Here is a 19,851-nt window from a genome sequence, read left to right on the forward strand (position 1 = left end):
CACTATGTCAGCCAGACACTGACTAGGCATGTTAGGGAATACCAAGATGAATTTGAGGGAAATTCTTTGAGGAACTTGTAATCTAGGAGAACTAAGACAAGAAAGTAAATTTTCCGATCTAATGCAGAGCTGAAAGTGCTATACTCCATAGAGAACACTCTGGGAATCCGAAGAAGGCGATGCTTGTTGAAATAAATTATTATAAGTCCAAATTATACTTTAACTTCAGCCACAAGTTGTAAGCAATGTTCTGCAAGGAAATCCTCTCTCAGCCTCTTGAATTTCAATCCTTTCATACTTAGAACTAGCTGTTGAGCTAAGTGTCAAGAAGCTGATTTGGAGACAATTTCTTTGTTAGGTCTAACACTCTCCAAGGAACCTGCTTTGGAGAGCAAGGCAACTGTACACTTACTGTTTTCTTCTCCATCTTTGTGCCTCCACTAAAACTGACTCAGAAAGAATGCCATTTTAAAATCTCATCCATTCAGTAGGGGAAGAAAGGGATAAAGAAAGGGGGGGTAATCAGAAGGGGGAATGAAACATGAGAGACTATGGACTATGAGAAACAAACTGAGGACTTCAGAGGGGAGGAAGGTGGGGGAATGGGATAGACCGGTGATGGGTAGTAAGGAGGGCACGTATTGCATGGTGCACTGGGTGTTATACACAACTAATGAATCATCGAACCTCACATTGGAAACCGGGGATGTACTGTATGGTGACTAACATAATAAAATAAAAAATCATTATAAAAAAAAATAAAATCTCATCCATAACCGTCAGGGGGAACACACCCCCTCATATTTTGAAAAAATAATGAATAAACAAAAACACCATCTAATCTGATGTCAAAATTTCCATCTCACATGCAAATTTTTAACTTCTCCCTTTTCCCCAGCTTAGGTCTGATCCAGGCTCTGAAACATAAAGCTGGGTAGATGGGAGGTAATCTGCTCATCGCCTCTTTTTTCATCTACTTCCTCTCCGTATGGCTGCTTCCTCTCCATATGGCTGCTTTCAACTGAGCAAAGCCATAAGAGATAAAGGGGTGAAAAGCTCTTTTAACTTAGCTGGTGCTGTTTGCAAATCTTTCTTGGCTGTCCAATAGAGTTGTCTCCTCCAACACGGAGGATGTCCAAACAAAAGCTACTCTTTCCTCTCCTAGAATGCTATCATGGTTAACTTCATGTGTCCACGGTGCCTGGAAATTTGGTCAAACGTTATTCTAAGTGTTTCTGTGAAGGTGTTTTTGGGATGAGATCAACATTTAAATCTGTGGACTCTGAGTAAAGCAGATTACATTCCACAGTGTGGGTGGGCTCCATCCAACCAGTCGAAGGCTTTAGTAAAACAAAGACTGAGATCCTCTGAGCAAAAAGGGATTCTGCCAGTTGTCTGCCTTGGGACTTCTCCCTGAGTCTTCAGCCTGCTGGCCTACCTCATCCAAGTTTGGATATGTCAAGCCTCCACAATCACTGCGAGCCAATTTCTTAAGACAAATTTCTCTCTCTGTATATACATATCCTGTTGCCTCTGTTTCTCTGGAGAACCCTGACTAATACAGATGCTTTTGCCAGTTTTTCAGAGACCTCCACTGAGAATCTCCACCATGCCCCATTTTGACCCCAAGTCCCACTTCAGGGGCCCTATTTCTAGCTGGTTTCTGCTGAGGACCTTTTTGCCACCAAACAGCCTTGTTAGGCAAGGTTCTGTCAGGACAACGCTGCAATCCTCCAAGGTGTGTAACTAGCCCAGAGGGGACAGGAACCTTTGTTCTGCCATGTAGGGACATGCTGTCCTTCCTCCTCACTCTGCCATCTGCACAGCTTCAGTCTCTAGTCATCCGACTTCTTTAGACACTACTCAGGCACAGGCTTTATGTACCCAGGCCCTTGGGGATACACTGGCAAGTTTCCTCCAGAAATAAGTTCTGTCCCATGGTGGCTCCGAGGCAGGGTGGGGAGGCTCACTTGACCTAAACTTTATGAATTCCTTTAGGACTTGTCAAGGTCACCAGCCAGAGACAGCATATGGGAAAAATTTCCCAGATGGTGTGGTGATGCCCACATCGAAAAGGTGACTGTCTACTGTGAAGCTGATCTCTCTGCATATAACAAAAGAGCCAGTTCAGCTTGGCAATTAAAGCATGAGCTTTGGAGTCAGACGGACATAGCCTAACCATCAGTGAGCAATAGGTAAGGCATGAAAAAAACAGAGAAAACAGCACCTCTGCTACAGGCTGGTTGGATTGTAAATTAGATGCTAAAACTTTTGCAAGGCTCCAGGCACACAGTAGGTACTTTATTCGTGGACAGCCACTGCACTACAACTAGACCAAGAACAGAAGAAAACATGTTTCGGTGCGCCAGCTGGCACTGAGCCGGATGCTGCACTGCCGACTCACCTGCTCCACCTGCTCCCTAAGCCCGGCGAGGGGGAGTACCACGGCGCAGCCTCACCCACGCTCCCTTTCACCACTCTTTGCACCAGCCCTGCAGAAATCTGTCATCCGTCGCAGCGGCAGCGAATCACGCGGCGGCGCCTAGATGGGGGCGGGACTTCCTGTAGCAGGGCTCGCGCGTGCGTGTGTGCAAGCCCCGCCCCGGAACTGCGGTCGACGCTGCAGCTGAGAGACCGCGGTGGAGGTGTGTGCGGCCGTTGGCCGGCGTGTGACGGAGCCGCGACGGCGTCTCCACGCGGTGAGTTCCGTAGCCCGAGCGGGGCTGGGGCAGGCCCCCGGGACTCGCGTCGTGGGCCTGTCCGGGGCACTGGCCTGAGTTCTCGGGTCCAGAGAGGGCGGCCTTTGGCCCCGTGCCGGGGACCCCTGTTGTGGGCGTCCAGGCCCGGCAGCGTCGGTCTCTCCGCGTCGAGCGCGCGTTGTGCCCGAGGCGAGGCGCGGGGCCGGGCCCCTCGCCCCCCGTGCCTGAGCACTCCCGCCGCGGTGGAAGCCAGGTGGTTTGCGGTCGTGGCGGAACTGGGGCGGTAGGTGAAGCCTCCTTGCGAGCTGACGTGCCGAGCCGGCGAGGCGCCATGCTCAGCGGGTTCTGACGTGCGTCACCTTTTTGTGTCGGTGTAACGACCCCCTGAGACAGATACCGTCATCATCCCCATTTTACAGGCGAGGAGACTGAGGTTCACAGAGATGAGATGTCCGCCATAGACCCGGAGCCGGTCCGGATTCGAGCTACGGTTTACCTTTGTGCTTTTTTCCAGGACCTGTTATATATGTCTTGGTCTTTGTAGGTGGAGTGGTACTCAAGCGGCCTCTGTGGAAATGTGTTTTAAATCATTTAAAATGTAACGAAAAAGCTGGATGGGCAAAGGCCAAAATGGTGTCATAGGCATTTGCCTTCTTGGGGCAAGGCTTGAACCCTACAATAAAGCTGGCCTCCTAGTCCCCCCCCCACCCCACGCAACCCCTGCACATTCTTAATTCGGTCTTCTAAATGACTTGGGTGTGGCAGGCTTCATTCTCCATGCTTTACATAATTTTATTTGTTTGCATAAAACATATTGTGACTTAGATATTATTGGGCCCCTCTCCCTTATTTAAAAGATGAGAGCACTGAGGTTTAGGGAGGATTAAACATCACTGTCCAGTGGCACACAAGCAGTAAGTACTGGGTCTGGAATCCAAACCAGGTCCAGCTCATGTGGCTGTGCTCCTCCATCTCCTGTGTACCCTCCGTTCCAGGTCAAGCTGCCTACTCCGTTGGTATATTTCTTCTCCTCTTCGATCTTCTCTATCTCCTGTGTCCTCACTTCTTTGCAGAGCCTGGTACTCTGTAGGCTATTTAGAAAATATTTGTTGCCTCAGAACCCTATGCTCTTCAGTTGCCAATCTAATGGAACACTTCTCTCCTTTTCTTTTCAGCAACCATGAAGTTGAAGGAGACAAAATCAAAGCCAAAGCCATCAAGCTATGGCAAATTTCAGACAAAAGGAATCAAAGTTGTGGGAAAGTGGAAGCAGGTGGAGATTGACCCAAATATATTTGCAGATGGGCAGATGGATGACTTGGTTTGCTTTGAGGAACTGACAGATTACCAGTTGGTCTCCCCTGCCAAGAATTCCTCCAGTCTCTTTTCAAAAGAGGAGCCCAAGAAGAGAAAGGCACAAGCTGTTTCAGGGAAGGAAGAAGGAGAGTCCAGCTCCTCAAAGAAAAAGATGAAGTTCAAGAAGAACAAAGACATGGAAACTGAAGGAATCAGTGCCCAGCAAGAGTTTGAAGTCGAAGATACTGAGCCAGAGCCCCAGGGAGATGGCACAGTTTGTCCTGATCCACAGGTAGAGGAGATGGTTTCAGAAAGCTCAGCTCAGACTGTTCCAAAAAAGAAAAAAAAGAAAGGGAAAAAAAAATTGGAGCCTTCCCAGGGTACTACTCCAAAGGTGCCCAAAAAAGCAAAGACATGGATGCCTGAAATGCAGGACCAGAAGGCAGATGTAACGGCTTGGAAAGATCTGTTTGTACCCAAGCCAGTTCTCCGAGCACTCAGCTTTCTAGGCTTCTCTGCACCCACACCAATCCAAGCTCTGACCTTGGCACCTGCCATCCGTGACAAACTGGACATCCTTGGGGCTGCTGAGACAGGTAAGGGCATCCTTAGCTGGCCAGGGTAAAATTGCTTTTGGGTTGCCCTTGTGGCTGCTAGCAGGTTGGATGGCTTGGGGAGAGGGGAATTTGGGGACCTAACCACAGAAGCAGTGTTGAATGAAGGTGTTTAGAAGTCTGCCAGCTCTGGGTTGAAGTCTGCCACTTTCTGATTGGTATCCTGGACAGGTCGCTTTATCTCTCTGACACCTATAGGTCCTGTTATAAAATGGAGATAACACCAGTACCTAGTACCCCCCCCCCTTTGTGGGTTAAATGTAAATGCCACAGTAAAATTTACACAGTACACTGCAAGTGATTTGCAAATGGTAGTTTTTTCTTATTCTTGAGCCTTCCTAAATGGCTCAGAGGGGTAAAGTAGGGCTAAGATCAACCCTCTAGAGAGGTAAATCTTCATTAGTATAAGGAATAAGTGTCTAATTCTCAAGAGTTGTCCAAAAAGAGCTGCTTTGGGAATTGGTGAGTTTATCATTATTGGAAGGATTTGAGTTTGTGGTAGATAACCATTAGGTGGATTTTGTAGGTAGATGTTGGCATGAGGTGACTGTTGGGACTAGGTATTATTTAAATAAAGTTCTCTCATTCCTTGGACCATCTAAGACTTTGTCAAGCAATGACACGTTGACTTGACCTCAGTAGATTAAGTTACTGATTGGAGGGAGGAGCTTGTACTGCCTGGTACTAAAATCCAACTGGACCAGCAGTAACCAATAGAAATATATATATAATGTGAGCCACATAGGGATTTCAAATTTTCTAGGAGCCATATTTTAAAAAGGTAAAAAGAGCAGATGAAATTTAATTTTAATGATGTATTTAATCAATTATTTAAAAAATTCAGTATGTAATTAATGTAAAATTATTGAGATATTTTACATTCTAATTTTTATACTAAGTTTTCAAAATCTGACATGTTTTTTGAACTTGTAGCACATCAATTTAGAGTAACCACATTTTAAGAGCTGGATAGCCATCCATACATGGCTAGTGACTGTTATATTGTATGGCATAGAACTAGCTCATCTAGACACTTTGTGCCTTGGGTTTCTGGAAAGGGTGGTCAGGAAAGTATGGGTGAGGTCGTGTGGAAGAATCACATAGATGGAAGAGTGAAGAAGCCTCGGGAATGAAAGTAATAGAACATTTTCTTAGTATTTAAAATGTGTCATGCGCTGTGTTAAATACATCATATTGATAAACTCAGTTCTCAGAATCACTCTAAGATAGGTTGCATTATTATTCTCATCTTACTGATGAGGAAACACAGCCTCACAGGAGACAGTATCCCTGAGACCACGCTGAAAAGTGGTAGTGCCTGGATTCTAGAGTAGGTCTGTGTGCTAGTAAGCATTCTGCTACATTGCTTTGGTTTTTGCAGAGGCCTAGAGTGGGTTTTGGAAGCAGAGGCAAGGTTGTGTGAGCCACTGTGGCTAGAGCCTGACATTTGGATTCATACCACAGCTCCTGTCGGGCTATCCCTGTGGAGTGCTGTGAATCTGCAGGTCCAAGATTGTCAAAGACTTGGGGCTGTGGACAAACTGCTGCCCATACAGATAATGCACATTTCCATCACCCCCAAAAGATGCTTTTGGGCCCTTTTTGTAATCTCTCCTGGGCCCGGCTCCTTGTTCACCCCCAAGGCAACCTCTGATACGCTTTTTCGATCACTATGATTAATCTGTATTTTCCAGAGTTTTATATAATGGAATCATACACTGTACTTTGGCGGGGGGGGGTGTTCGGCACTTTCAGTCAGCATACTGTGAGATTCAGCCATGTTATTGCAAGTAGCAGTAGTTCATTCCTTTTTATTGATGAGTAATATTCTAGTGTATGGATATAGCTCAGTTTGTTTATCCATCTGTTGATGGATATTTTTGTTCTTTATAGTTTTTGACTATACAAATAAAACTGTCTATTGTAAATAGGGGCATCTGGTGGCTCAGTCGGTTAAGCCTCTAATTCTTGGTTTTGGCTCAGGTCATAATCTCAGGGTCCTGAGATTTATCCCCATGTCAGGTTCTTCGCTCAGCAGAGCCTGCTCAATATTCTCTCTTCCTTTGTTTCTCCCTCCCCCGTGTGTACACACCCTCTTGCTCTCTCCTGCGGGCATCTGCGGGCTCTAACCTCCCCCCCCGCCCTTTCTCCCTCCCGAATAAATAAATAAAATCTTTAAAAATATATATCGTAAATATTGCTGTGTCAGTCTTTGTATGGGTATATGCTTTAATTTCTGTTTGGTAAATACCTGTGGAATAGCTAGGTCTTAAGGTAAATGAAACTTTTTAGGATTTTTCCAAAGTGATTATACCATTTCACATACCCACCCAGTTAGTGTTTGAATTGGTCCCTGTCCCTGCCAGTACTTGGTATGTTCAGTCTTTAATTTTATTTTAGACTTTTAAAATTTTATCATGGTTTCCTTGTGGCTTTAATTGGTATCTTCCTAGCGACTTGTTGAGCATCTTTTTAAGTGCCTATTTGTATATTCTTTGATGGTGCCTTTTCAATTCTCTTCCCCATTTTTTAATTGGGTTATTGTTTTCCTGTTGCTGAATTCATTATATATTCTGGCTATACCCCCTTTATCAGATACGTGGTTTATGATTTTTTTTCCCAGTCTGTGGCTTGTCTTTTTATCCTCTTTACAGTGTCTTTCAGAAGATCAGAAGTTCGTTATTTTGAAGTTCAGATTATCGCTTTCCTTTTTATGAATGTGCTTATTATATATAATCCTTTGCCTAACCCGAGATCACAAAGATTTTCTCTGGAGTTTTCTTCTAGAAGTGTTATGAGTTTTAGGTTTTATGTTTCACTCTGTGATCTTTATTGTGTTAACTTTTGTTTATAGAGAAGTGTGGATCAGAGTTCCTTTTTTTCCCCCCTACATCATGGATATCCAGCACCGTGTGTTGAAAAACTGTCTTTGCGGTGCCTGGGTGGCTCAGTCGTTAAGCGTCTGCCTTTGGCTCAGGGCGTGATCCCGGCGTTCTGGGATTGAGCCTGGCATCGGACTCCTCCGGTGGGAGGCTGCTTCTTCCTCTCCCACTCCCCCTGCTTGTGTTCCCTCTCTCGCTGGCTGTCTCTCTGTCAAATGAATAAATAAAATCTTAAAAAAAAAAACACCTGTCCTTTCTCCACCGAATTGCCTTTATATGTTTTTTGAAAATCAGTGACTATATAGGTGTGGGTCTATTTCTAGAGTGTTTTTTTCCCTCCATTGATCTGGTCTGTCTTTTTACATCAAAACTTCACTATCTTGGATATAGCAGCTTTAGAATAAGTTTTAAATCAGGTAGTGTAAGTCCTCTTTGTTCTTTTTAAAAGTTATTTTGGCTATTCTAGGCCCTTTGCGTTTCCATTTGAATTTTAAAATCAACTTGTCAGTTCCTGCCAAAAGCCAGCTGGCATTTGGATTGAGATTGCATTGATTAAAAAGCAAACTGAGGACAAATGACATCTGGACAATATAGAATATTCCCATGAATGTAGTATATCTCCAGTTTTTTAGGTCTTTAATTTTTTTTTAGCAGTGTTTTGTAGTTTTTAGTGTATGCACGTCTGTTACTAGATTTGTCCTTAAATATTTTTGATGCTATTGTAAATGGCAACTTAAACTTTTCTATTTCAGATTGTTGCTAACAAAGAGTGATATGATGACTGTGTATTGGCCTGTGGCCTGCAACTTGGTACCATCAAGTAGTTTTTCTTTTTTTTTTTTTTTTTTAAGATTTTATTCATTTATTTTACAGAGAGAGAGAGAGAAAGAGTGTGAGCAGGAAGAGGGGGAGAGGAAGAGAGAGAATTCCAAGCAGACTCTGCTGAGCGTAGAGCCCAACACAGGTCTCAATCTCACCACCCTGAGATCATGCCCCACACCAAAATCGAGAGTCAGGTGTTTAACTGATTGAGCCACCCAGGCACCCCCCATCAGGTAGTTTCTTGAAGATTACATCAGATTTTCTGTAGTTATCCAGTTTAGATGCCTTATGTTTATTTTTGTCTTAAGACAATAAAACCTCCAGTACAATTTTGAATTGAAGTGGTAGAGTGGGCACCATTGTTTTGTTCCTGATCTTTGGGGAACAATATTCATTCTTCCATCATTAAGTATGATGTTAGGTCTAGATTTTTCATAGGTGGCCCTTTATCAGATTGAGAAAATTCTCTTCAGTTCCTAGTTTGCTGAACATTTTTATCAGGAATGGTGGTTTTTTGAAACGCTCTTTCTGCATTTATTAAGATAAGTGGTTTTTCCAATTTGAGTCTGTTGACAGTGGTGAATTACACTGATTTTCAAATGCTAAACTAAACTTACATTCCTGGGATAAACCAAATTTGGTCACAGTGTTATTATTCCATTTATATATTGGATTTGATTTGCTAGAATTTTGTTGATAATTTTTAAATTTCTGTTCATGGGATATTGGTTTGTTCTCTAGTAATGTCTTTGGTTTTGGAATCAGTAATGCAGGCCTTGGAATGACTGGAAGTATTCTTTACAGTTTTCTGAAAGAGTTTGTATAGGATTGGTATTTTTTTCCTTCCTTAAATATTTGGTAGTCTTCATCTTTGCCTGCACTTTACTTTGTAGGGTGGGTTTTAACTATAGATTTAATTGCTTTAATGTATTAGGAATATTTGTGTTACTTATTTTTTCTTGAGTGATAGGTTTCTTTGAAGTTTCATTAGTTTTTGTTCCCTGTGTTTTAAAGCTCTGTTATATTTAGGTGTATAAATGTTTAGGACTGTTGTACCCTCTAAATGAATTTATCCTTTCATTATGAAATGGCCTTCTTTATCCCCAAAGTATCCTTTTTTCTAAAATCTTCTCAATCTGATATTAATGTACCTTTTCCAGCTTTGTTTTGATTAATGTTTGCGTGGTGTGTTTTGCATACTTGTATTTTTTTAAAGATTATTTTAAAGTAATCTCTACACCCAATGTGGGGCTCAGATTTACAACCCTGAGATCAAGAGACACATGCTCTATCAACTGAGCCAGCCAGGTGCCCCTCATACTTACACTTTCAGCCTACTGACGTCATTGTATTTATTCTGGTTTCTTGGAGCTTCTAAGTTGGTGAACCCATCCTTGTGCTGGGAGGGTGGTGCACCCCCAGATTCACAGGGACAAAAGCCCTTGGAACCCTTCCAGACCTTGCCTTATGTACCTCTTCATCTGGCTTTTCGTCTGTATCATTTATCATGTGCTTTATATTAAACCAAGGCTTATAAGAAAAAAAATAAAATGGCATTCTTGTAGAGAGCAGGTGTTGGGTCTTGCTGTTTAATCATTGTGACAGTCTGTCTTTTATTTGTTGAGGTCATTTACATTTAATGTGATATTGGTTAAGTTGTAATCTGTTATTTTGCTGTTTGCTGTACCCTTTTTTCCTTTTAGCTTCTTTTGGACTGATTATTTTTTGTGATGGCATTTTATATCCTTTATTGATCTTATTAGCTGTAACTGTTAACGTTCTTCTAGTGGTTGCTTTTGGGTTCGTAGTATATCTAGTAAGTCATAGTTTGTCTTCAAATAATAATATACTATTTTATATACAGTACAAGAACCTTACAAGACTATATATTTCCCTTTCTCCTTTACATTCTACTTTTTGTTTCACACTTTGTATGTGTTAGAAATCCAAAATACATTTTTATGTTTAATAATTTTAAGTTTACACTTAAATCATATGTTTCAATAAGAAAAAGACATCTTTCATATTTACCCAGTTACCATTACTGTTTCTGGTACTCTTCTTTTGTACAGATCTGGAATTTCATCCAGTAGCATCTTCTGCTTGAAAGACTCCCTTTAGTACTTCTTGTAGTTCAGGGTTGCTAACGATAAATTTTTCAGCTTTTGTGTGCCTGAATGTCTTTATTTTGCATTTGTTTTGAAAGGAATTTTTGCTGAGTAGAGAGTTCTAGGTTGTCTGATTTTTTTTTTTTTCAGGTCTTCAAATAAAGATGTAATACTGTCTTCTAGCTTTGATGGTTTCTGATGAAAAGTGCTGTTTTATCTAAAGTTTTAAGGGTCTGTTTTGCTCTCTTTTTTCCTTATAATTCTTGCTTATCGTGCCTTGTTTTCTTGTGGGTTATTTTTTTACTGAGAAAATTTTCCTTTGAAAAATTTTCCTTTGAAAAATTTCCTTTGAAATTTCCTTTGAATTTTCCTTTGAAAATTATTTGTGAAAATTCTTTTTAATAGATTATTTATTTATTTGAGAGAGAGCGAGACATCAAGTTGGGGGAGAAGCAGAGGGAGAGGGAGAGAGAATCCCTTGAGCTGACCCTGTGCTGAGCGCAGAGCCTGACTTGGGGCTCAGTCCCACGACTGTGAGATCATGACCCAAGCCAAAACTAAGAGTCAGACGCTCAACCGACTGAGCCACCCACATGCCCCTTGTGAGAATTCTTTGAGGCCTGTGATAAAAGTTTTTCCCTCCAGAGATAATTTATTTGCTTTTGCTGGGGGCATTTTAACTTCGGAACTACTTTAAATTCTCAACTTGAGCTGTTTGTATTAATGACCCAGAAGATGTGAATTTAAGCTTCATATATATTCAAAGATCAGTTTGAAAATGTCCAAGCATAGATAAAAGTGTGCTAATTTTAAGTTTTCTCAAAAACTAAGAAAATTGTCTTCTACTCCCATCTTCTCCGCCAAAGGTCTTAGGAAACTATATATAGATTTCCATCCCCCATACCCTAATGTGGTCGTGTTTCTTCACAACAATGACAAAACACACAAACCTTGTCTGTTTAGATTTTCAGCACTTGGACTTGTGTGTAGCATTGGGAGACTAGCAGGCCTCACTGCTAGTCTGCTAGACTTTTTCTCAGGCTTTTAATTACAGATGCCCTCTGGTTGCAGTGCTCTTGGGGAACCATGCTGAGTTGAGGAGCTTTGGGTTGTTCAGGGTAGCACTTGGCTATCAGGGTCCCTTATTCTGTGTAAAAGAAAGAAGCCCAGACAAAAAGTATGTGTATTTATTGATCACACTGTTTTTGTTTTTTGTTTTACTTTCAAGGAAGTGGAAAAACTCTTGCCTTTGCCATTCCAATGATCCATGCAGTACTGCAGTGGCAGGTGAAGAAGAAGCCTACTCCAGCTCTAAGTAACACAGGAGCATCACCTGGTGAGACCAGAACCGAGGCTGGAGCTGAGTCTGGTGTTTTGCCTGATGAGATTGGAATTGAGGGCGAAGTCCTGCCCAGTGAAGCTGGAGTGAAGACTGGAGCACCACCCAGCAATGTCAAAACTGGAGCTGCTGTCTCAGACCAGGTGCTGCCCTTCTGTGATGATGATGCTGGTGAAGGACCTTCTTCTCTTATCAGGGAGAAGGCCATCCCCAAACAGAATGAAGACAAAGAGGAAAAGCTTGATGAAGAGGAAACTGAAAAGTTGAAGGAGGAGTTGGGTGGCAAAATCGCCATCTGTAAAGCACATCCAAAGCGCCCTCTGCTTGGGCTGGTTCTGACTCCCACTAGGGAGCTCGCTGTCCAGGTAAAGCAGCACATCGATGCTGTGGCCAAGTTTACAGGTAAGGTTTAATTCCATTTAAGAAATACTTCCTGAGAGGATCCTAGATGCTGGGGTGGCAAAGGTGAACGAGCTGTGGCTCCTGCCCTTTAGGGGAAATCTCTCACCTGCCAGAGAATTAAGCCTTACAGAAAAATGTTTGAGTGACACTTTCTGAATTCTCCCAAGGATGATGCATAGCTAATGCCACTCTAGATGCATAGGAAATTAGTCAATTTATCGGATATAGTGGATGCTTAAGGCAGGGGTTGGCAGAGTACCTCTTTTTGTGAATAAAGTGCAGCCACACCCATTTGTTTACATAGTGTCTATGGCTGCTTTTGCACTACCAAGGTAGAATGAAGTTAGTATTTGTGACAGATTTAGCTCACAAGGCCAAAATGCTTTCTATTGACCCTTCAAGGAAAAGTTTGCCAACCTTTGCCTTAGGGCACTAGAACTTATTCTCTCAGGGAATTCCTTTCGGGAAGGGCTGCACAGTGAGAATTTTAACTTTGTAATAAAAGCAACAGTTACTTACCAAGCTCCTACTATCTGCCAGGCACTTCACTAAGCACATTGCCTACATGATCCTGTGTTTTCTTTCCACATTGGATACCTTGAGAAGTCCTACACCAGAGATCAGAACACACAGTAGGCATTAGAGGAGGTTCATAGTAATTCTAATTGAGGGGGATGGGCAGGGCTTTCTAGGGAGTATGTCACAGCTGCAGAGTGACCTCATTCCCAGCATTGTGGTGCACTACTGCTCAGTTTTCCTGGAACTTTGGATGTAAACATGCCTGCGTTCAAATCCAGCTCTTCTGTTGTTGATAAAGGGGAGGGAGTAGAAAGAAATGAGGTTGGGGAAATAGGCAAGGCCCAGATCATAGAAGTCTTGATGTTCCTTCTAGGAGTGGCACCAAGAGTCAGGCCAGGCCCGCTCTTTTAGTCACTCCCCCCCCCCCCCAAATAGGGGAGCTGTCCTGGTGATTGATTGCCTGGGCTAATCTGGGGGCGCCTGTGTCAGTCATGGCAAAAAATATTCAGCCAGACTGATTAACAGGGTCTTTTATATTTTGTGTACCATAGGAATTAAAACTGCTATTTTGGTTGGTGGAATGTCTGCGCAGAAACAGCAGAGGATGCTAAACCGCCAGCCAGAGATTGTGGTTGCCACTCCGGGCCGGCTGTGGGAGCTAATTAAAGAAAAGCACCCTCATTTGAGCAACCTTAGGCAGCTCAGGTAAGTGACAGTACCTCCCCCTTCCCTTTCACTCCCTTTTCTGTTGTGGGCCTGAGGTAGCATAGTAGCGAATGCCCTACCTTCTCCCTATCACTAAGTGCCATGGTGTGGTACCAGCCAGACGTTGGCCTTTAGAGAACCATGCATGAGGGGGATCGAGTCCTGGTGGTGACGTGTGTGTGTGTATGTCTGTGTTGAGGGTAGAGATGGTAGTTGAGTGTGCTATATAAATGACTCCTCAGGTTATGTGGGTCTCTCTGGATCTGCAGGTGCCTGGTGGTCGATGAGGCTGATCGGATGGTTGAGAAAGGCCACTTTGCTGAGCTCTCACAGCTGCTGGAGATGCTCAGTGACTCCCAGTACAACCCAAAGAGACAGACGCTTATTTTTTCTGCCACACTGACCCTGGTACATCAGGTTCCTGCTCGAATCCTTCACAAGAAGCACGTTAAGAAAATTGACAAAACTGCCAAACTTGACCTCCTCGTGCAGAAGATTGGCATGAGGGGCAAGCCCAAGGTCATCGACCTGACCAGAAATGAAGCCACGGTGGAGTCACTGACAGAGACCAAGATTCATTGTGAGACCGATGAGAAAGACTTATATCTGTACTACTTCCTGATGCAGTATCCAGGCCGCACCTTAGTGTTTGCCAACAGTATCTCCTGCATCAAACGCCTCTCTGGGCTCCTCAAAGTCCTGGATATCATGCCACTGACCCTACATGCCTGCATGCACCAGAAGCAGAGGCTCAGAAACCTGGAGCAGTTTGCCCGTCTAGAAGAGTAAGTCAGGCCTGTACCCAGAGCCTAGGTTCTAGTCATTAGGTCAAGGTTGCCAGGATGGTGGGGAGATGGTGGGAAGCTACCTTCTGACATGGAGGCCTTATCAGTAGAAGGTAGCCCTTTTTTGCACATCATGAAGCAGGCTTACGCTCATCTAATGCATGTGGTTGCTGATAATGTCTAACAGAAACTTTCTTAATAATGAGTAATGGTGACATTAATACCTATTGTTGTGGAGAACTAGAGTAAGTATCATGTTGACATTTTAGATATATTATCACATTCAATTCTAACATCCTTGAGAAGAAGCAGAATAGATTCATGGTTAAGAACACAGACTGGATCCAGACTGCTTGAGATTAAGACCTTGGCTGTACCACTTGTAGCTGGCCAAATTACTTCAAGTGTGTTTCAGTTTTCTCATAATTAGCATAATAGTATAATAATAGAAGGTAATTGAGAGGGTTGTTGGGAAGATTAAGGGAATACATATAAAGCATTTAGAACAATGCCTAGCCCATGGTATGTACTTGGTAAATGTTATTACCATTTATCATTTATTGTCATTATTCTCATTTTATAGATTGATAAAAGTAACATCTAGAAAAGCTGATCAGCTTGCCCAAGGTTTCTCATCCTGGAAGTGACAGAGCTGGGCTCACACAAACGGGTCAGACCCAGAGCTCATGCTTTGTCCTGCCGTGCTGTCACTGTGCATCTCCTTTGGGGCCAGACTGATGCTCTGGCAGCAGTGTGCATATTGTCAGGAGAAGGGCCTGAGAAGTTGAGGTCAAGTGTAGATTGACATTTGCCTGGTGTTTTGATAGATTACGGAGTGATTAGTTTCTAGAAATAGTGTCTGGTTTACCTCCCTTGGAATGTTGCTAGGTAAAAGTTAGCAGTTTATGTGGTGTCTAAGTAGGGTGTCTTGATTGGATGGGGGCCCCCAAATGTGGGGCAACAATCAGGTGAAAGCCAAGGCACTGGCATTGAAAGAATTCACCTGAGGCAGAACAAAGGAGATAGTTTATTGAATATACCACACGGGAGTGGGCAATCAGGACAACAGAGAGGCTGTCTGCAATGAGGCAGTGGATGGGGCTGTTTTTAAAGGGGGAAGATGAGGAGGTATGGCCATGTATGGAGTTCTCCCTTTTTTTGGTAGCTGCCTAGTTGTAAGTAGCCTATTGGTCAGTTAGGGCCTATGGGTATTTTGAGGTGGGTCACCCGATGGGCCTGTCTATACTCAGCCAGGTGGTACCTGTGGGCCCTTTCTTTCTACATTCCATTCCTCAAGTCTGTGTGCCTAAAAGTGGCCTCTCCATTTAATTCGATCAGGGATTGGGAAACTGTGGCACATGAGCTAAATCATGTAGTTTTATTGGAAGGCAGCAAGGCCCATTTATGTATTGTCTATGGCTACTTTTGCAGTGTAATAGCAGAGTTGAGTAGTTTCAACAGAGGCTATCACCTGCAAAGCCCAAAATAATTTTTGGTCTCGCCCTTTATAGAAAAAGAGCAATGGTTGAATGTTTAACACACTTTAATTTGCATCATATTCCCCAGCCCTACCTCAGAACTACAGGGAGCCAGGGATTCTGAAGAGCCCAGAATCTTAAGTTTTTAAGACATAGATGAGGTGCTTTTGACTTTTCCTTGAACTACACATACATTAAGAAACGTTACCCAATGAAATTATTGAGTGCTTACTGTGAACCAGGCACTGTTCTAGGTTAATGGAACAGTGAGTAATGCAAAGCCCTTGCTGTTACAGGGTTTACATTCCAGTGACGGGAGATCATAAATTGAAAAGCAACTATGTAGTTTGTCAGGTGGTGCTGAGTGCTGAGGAGTAAAGTTGTGCAGGGAGTTGTGCAAAAGTGGGGTCAGGGAGGTTTCCCTGAGAGGGAGGGGTTAACAGCAAAGTATGGACAAAGCAAGGAAACCTGAATGTCTGAGGAAGACTTTGTAAGGCCTACGGTGTAGCAAGTGCAGAGACTTGGAGGCCAGAGCATGTTTGGCAAATTGGAAAGAAAGCGAGGATGTCTCTGTGACAGAGGGAAGTGAGTGGGAGGGTGATAGAAGATGAGGTCACTGACCTAGAATATGTATGGCCTCATTTAATTTCCTGGAGGTGGTCTTTTATTATTGCAGAGTGTGGCTTGTTGATTGTGGTCAGTGAGACCCAGCTTTGGATCCCGGCTCCACAAGTGAATAGCCATGTTTGTGCTTTGGGAAGTTAATCTCTCTGAGCCTCAATTGCTTCATCTAGCGTACTCAGCAGGTGGTAAGAATCTGATGAATGATAGCAATTAGTTATTATTAATGAGCTTTGTCTCTCTACCACAGTTGTGTTCTCCTGGCAACAGATGTGGCAGCTCGGGGCCTGGATATTCCTAAAGTCCAGCATGTCATCCATTACCAGGTAGGAGCATTAGGGAATTTGTTGCATTGAATGGGGAATTTTTTAAGCAAAGGTTTGGGGAGGGAGGAAATAGAGGGAGAAGAATTGTTAATCCCAAGGCCTCATGCAGCAGAGTATCACTGGCATCTAGTGGCTGACTATCTGCTGCCACGTTTGGAACACTCATGAGATTTATTCTCAGAAAACCTCTTGGCACTTCTGATATCACTTAGCCCCTCTCTCTTTGGTTTGGGCAAACATAATTGATGTTGGCAGGTTTAGAGTCTTATTTTCTTCCATGGAATGGGCATAGTAGCATGTAAATTGGTTAGTTACCCTCCTATACAGAATTAGATGAGTGTGGTGGTTAGGACCTGCCTGGGCTTAAATCCTAGCTGTGTATAACCTTGAGCAAGCTGTTTAGTCTCTTTCTGCCTCAGTGTTTTTATTTGTTAAATGAAAGTTATCACAGTATCTACTTCTTCAAGTTCTTATTAAGGTAAAATAAGTTATTATGTGTGAAGAGTTTAGAAAGACACAGGGCATATCCTGAGCACTTACTAAGTGTGAGCTGCTGTTGATACTGACATTAATATTAGTGCGTGCACCGAGTAAATCCTAGCATAGAGTGGTAGTTAGGAGTTTAGGCTCCAGAGCCACCCTTGTAGGGTTCAGATGCTTGTGGCCTGCTTCATAGGTAGTTAGCTTTGGGCATGTTACTTAACATCCCTGGTTTCAGTGTCATTGTTTGTAAACTGGGAGTGATGATGCTGCCTAACCCGTAGGGTTACCATGAGAATTAAATGAGCTCTTGCTGATGAAACCCCTGGCGCAGTGTTAAGTACTCAGTAAGTGTCAGCTATTCTGGCATTGTTATTTCTCCTTTCTAGTCCCTCATGCTTTAAAAAAATCTTTCAGGCTATAGGGGCACCTGGGTGCCTCAGTCGGTTGGGCGTCCAACTCTTGGTTTCACCTCAGGTCATGATCTCCTGGGTCATGAGATCAAGCCCAGTTTCGGCTCTGAGCTCAGTGGGGAGTCTGCTTGAGGATTCTCTCCCTCTGCCCCACCCCCTGCGTGCTCTGTCTCTCTCTGTTCTCTCAAATAAATAAATCTTTAAAAAAATCAGAGTGCCAATTCAGTGTAGCAAATCTTTCTTCCTCCTCTTTTTGGGGAAGAGGCTGGACCAGTCTTTGTAGGAGATACCCAGATAAAATACAGTCCTAGCCCCTGAGAAGTAGCAGACCAACTAAAGGAGATGAGATGACCACAGCCATAATTTAAGGCAGAAGATATTAGAAAGTTGCAAAATATAACGGGAGAGAGTAGTAACTTCTAGTTTGGGAGGTGGGGAAGGGATTTCTAAAAGATGCTTTGCATTTAAGGATGGGGAGGATCTGGGCATGTAGAGGTGAAAAGGAAGGAGGAGATAGTGTGGAAGTGGGCAGTTGGCTACAAGTGGGGGCTTATGTTGGGAGAAGAAGGTGAAAAACGGCCAACAGACTGCATTTCTAGCACCTTATGAACAGTTAAGTACTTAGAGCTGCATTGGAAGTGGTAGTGTTAATTTGGGCTCAGTGGAGAAGACTGTTCTTGAGTAGTGGTGGGTGCAGGGGAGGGAGGGATTGTCAGCACCCATGCCACACCGGTGGATAATATATCCAGTATATATTATAGTAGAAGCAGTAGAGCCTAGGGGTTAGCATGGGCTTTGCAGATGGACTGCTTCAGTTTGAATCTTGGCTCCACTATTTAGTCGTCCATCTAGGGGGAATTGTTTAACATCTCTGTGTGTCAGTTTCCTTATCTATAATATAGATAATCATGAAAGCACTTCATGTTACTGTTTGTGAGGAATAAGTGGGATGATATATGCAAAGTGCTTGGAATTGCCTGGCCCATGGTAATCACTAAGTAAGTGTTGGTTATAATTACCATGTTCAATCGTTCATGTAGGGTTCATGAAGAATCAGTGGAGTTTCTTTAGTTAGAGTGGGAATTATGGTCAGGAATCTTCCTTTGACTCAGGAAGATTGCAGTGGCAGCTTTGGGCTGGGTCAAGGGGAGTGGAGAACACTCGAGACAAAATAAGTGACTGTCGTTGTTCCATTGAGTGGTCATCAGGGTCTGAAACCAGGGCAGGGCGCTTGGGAGGGCAGACGCTGCCCAGTGAATGGGCTAAAGAATTAGGACTAAGGGAAAAGGGCTGGATCTGTCCACAGTGCTGGAGAAGTTTCTAGCTGCCCAGCTCAGGGAAGCTGGCCCTGAGGGGAAGAACGCAGTTGGTGATGATAACGCGTTGACTTCCTGGTTCCTCTGGCAGGTCCCTCGTACCTCGGAGATCTATGTCCACCGAAGTGGTCGAACGGCTCGTGCCACCAATGAAGGCCTCAGCCTGATGCTGATTGGGCCTGAGGATGTGATCAACTTTAAGAAGATTTACAAAACCCTCAAGAAAGATGAGGACATCCCACTCTTTCCTGTGCAGACAAAGTACATGGATGCAGTCAAGGTAAAAAGAAAAATTAAAACTCTCGTACTAATGAGGGAAGGGATCGTGTTGTGCCTTCACCTTGCTGTGAGGCTCTGGCAGTAGGACCCTTGGAAACTAATGGTTCTGCCAACAGCTGAATAGGAAGATTCATTTAAAAAAAAAAGAAAGGGAGGAAGGAAGAGGGAGAAAGACAAAAACAAAAAAAGAAAAGAAGTGGGGCACTATATGTGGTAGAAGGGAGAAAGGTGAGTGGTCAAAAACATGAGGAGTTTTTTTCTTGAGCCCTTTCTTCACTGCCTGTCCCTGGAACCTCCACTACCACCTTCTCCCTCCACTGGACAAGGACAATGAGTGTGGCTGCCTGGACATCCAGTGGTTGTAGGGAAGTAAGGTCAGCTTGTCTTGCTGAGGCAGATACTAAAGGTTTGTCACGTCCCTGAAGCAAATGCCAGTAATTCTACCTTTGGGGTTTTATTTTACTCAGCAAGCATTCAGTGGAGTAGGTGCTGCTGACTCTGGGCCACCGTGTGTCAGGTACCAAAGCCAGGTGTGGCTTCCCCCATTGAGGTGCACTGGCTTGTGAGGGAGGCTGAGCTAATGCTGAAGTTCAGGTACAGGTGGAGCACTGTGGGACTGGTGGGCATTATGCTTATATTGGTAGGAGATGAGGTTTCCTCCAAGCCTCTTGCATATGCAGAGGTGGAGAGGAGGCAGAATTCCAGGAAATGAGGGAGTAGAAGCGTGGAACAGTTCAAGGATTCTTGGCTCCAATGAAAGGAGTGTT

General features: G+C 43.6%; 1 protein-coding gene across 2 annotated transcripts in view; it reads left to right on the forward strand.

Moving 5' to 3' along the window:
- The first annotated feature begins 2,592 nt into the window (after positions 1-2,592).
- DDX24 (DEAD-box helicase 24) overlaps positions 2,593-19,851 on the forward strand; it is a 37,571-nt gene continuing 20,312 nt past the window's right edge. The window contains exons 1-7 of one of the 2 annotated variants that reach the window (XM_026515379.4): positions 2,593-2,699; positions 3,875-4,591; positions 11,650-12,162; positions 13,233-13,386; positions 13,656-14,171; positions 16,521-16,596; positions 18,897-19,085. In XM_026515379.4, the coding sequence (XP_026371164.3) occupies positions 3,880-4,591; positions 11,650-12,162; positions 13,233-13,386; positions 13,656-14,171; positions 16,521-16,596; positions 18,897-19,085 (2,160 nt within the window). In that variant the 5' untranslated portion in view covers positions 2,593-2,699; positions 3,875-3,879. The remainder of the gene's footprint in view (positions 2,700-3,874; positions 4,592-11,649; positions 12,163-13,232; positions 13,387-13,655; positions 14,172-16,520; positions 16,597-18,896; positions 19,086-19,851) is intronic. The other variant, XM_057318501.1, reaches the window with a different exon arrangement.

This window comes from Ursus arctos, unplaced genomic scaffold (assembly GCF_023065955.2).
Source record: "Ursus arctos isolate Adak ecotype North America unplaced genomic scaffold, UrsArc2.0 scaffold_25, whole genome shotgun sequence".
NCBI classification, from domain to species: domain Eukaryota; kingdom Metazoa; phylum Chordata; class Mammalia; order Carnivora; family Ursidae; genus Ursus; species Ursus arctos.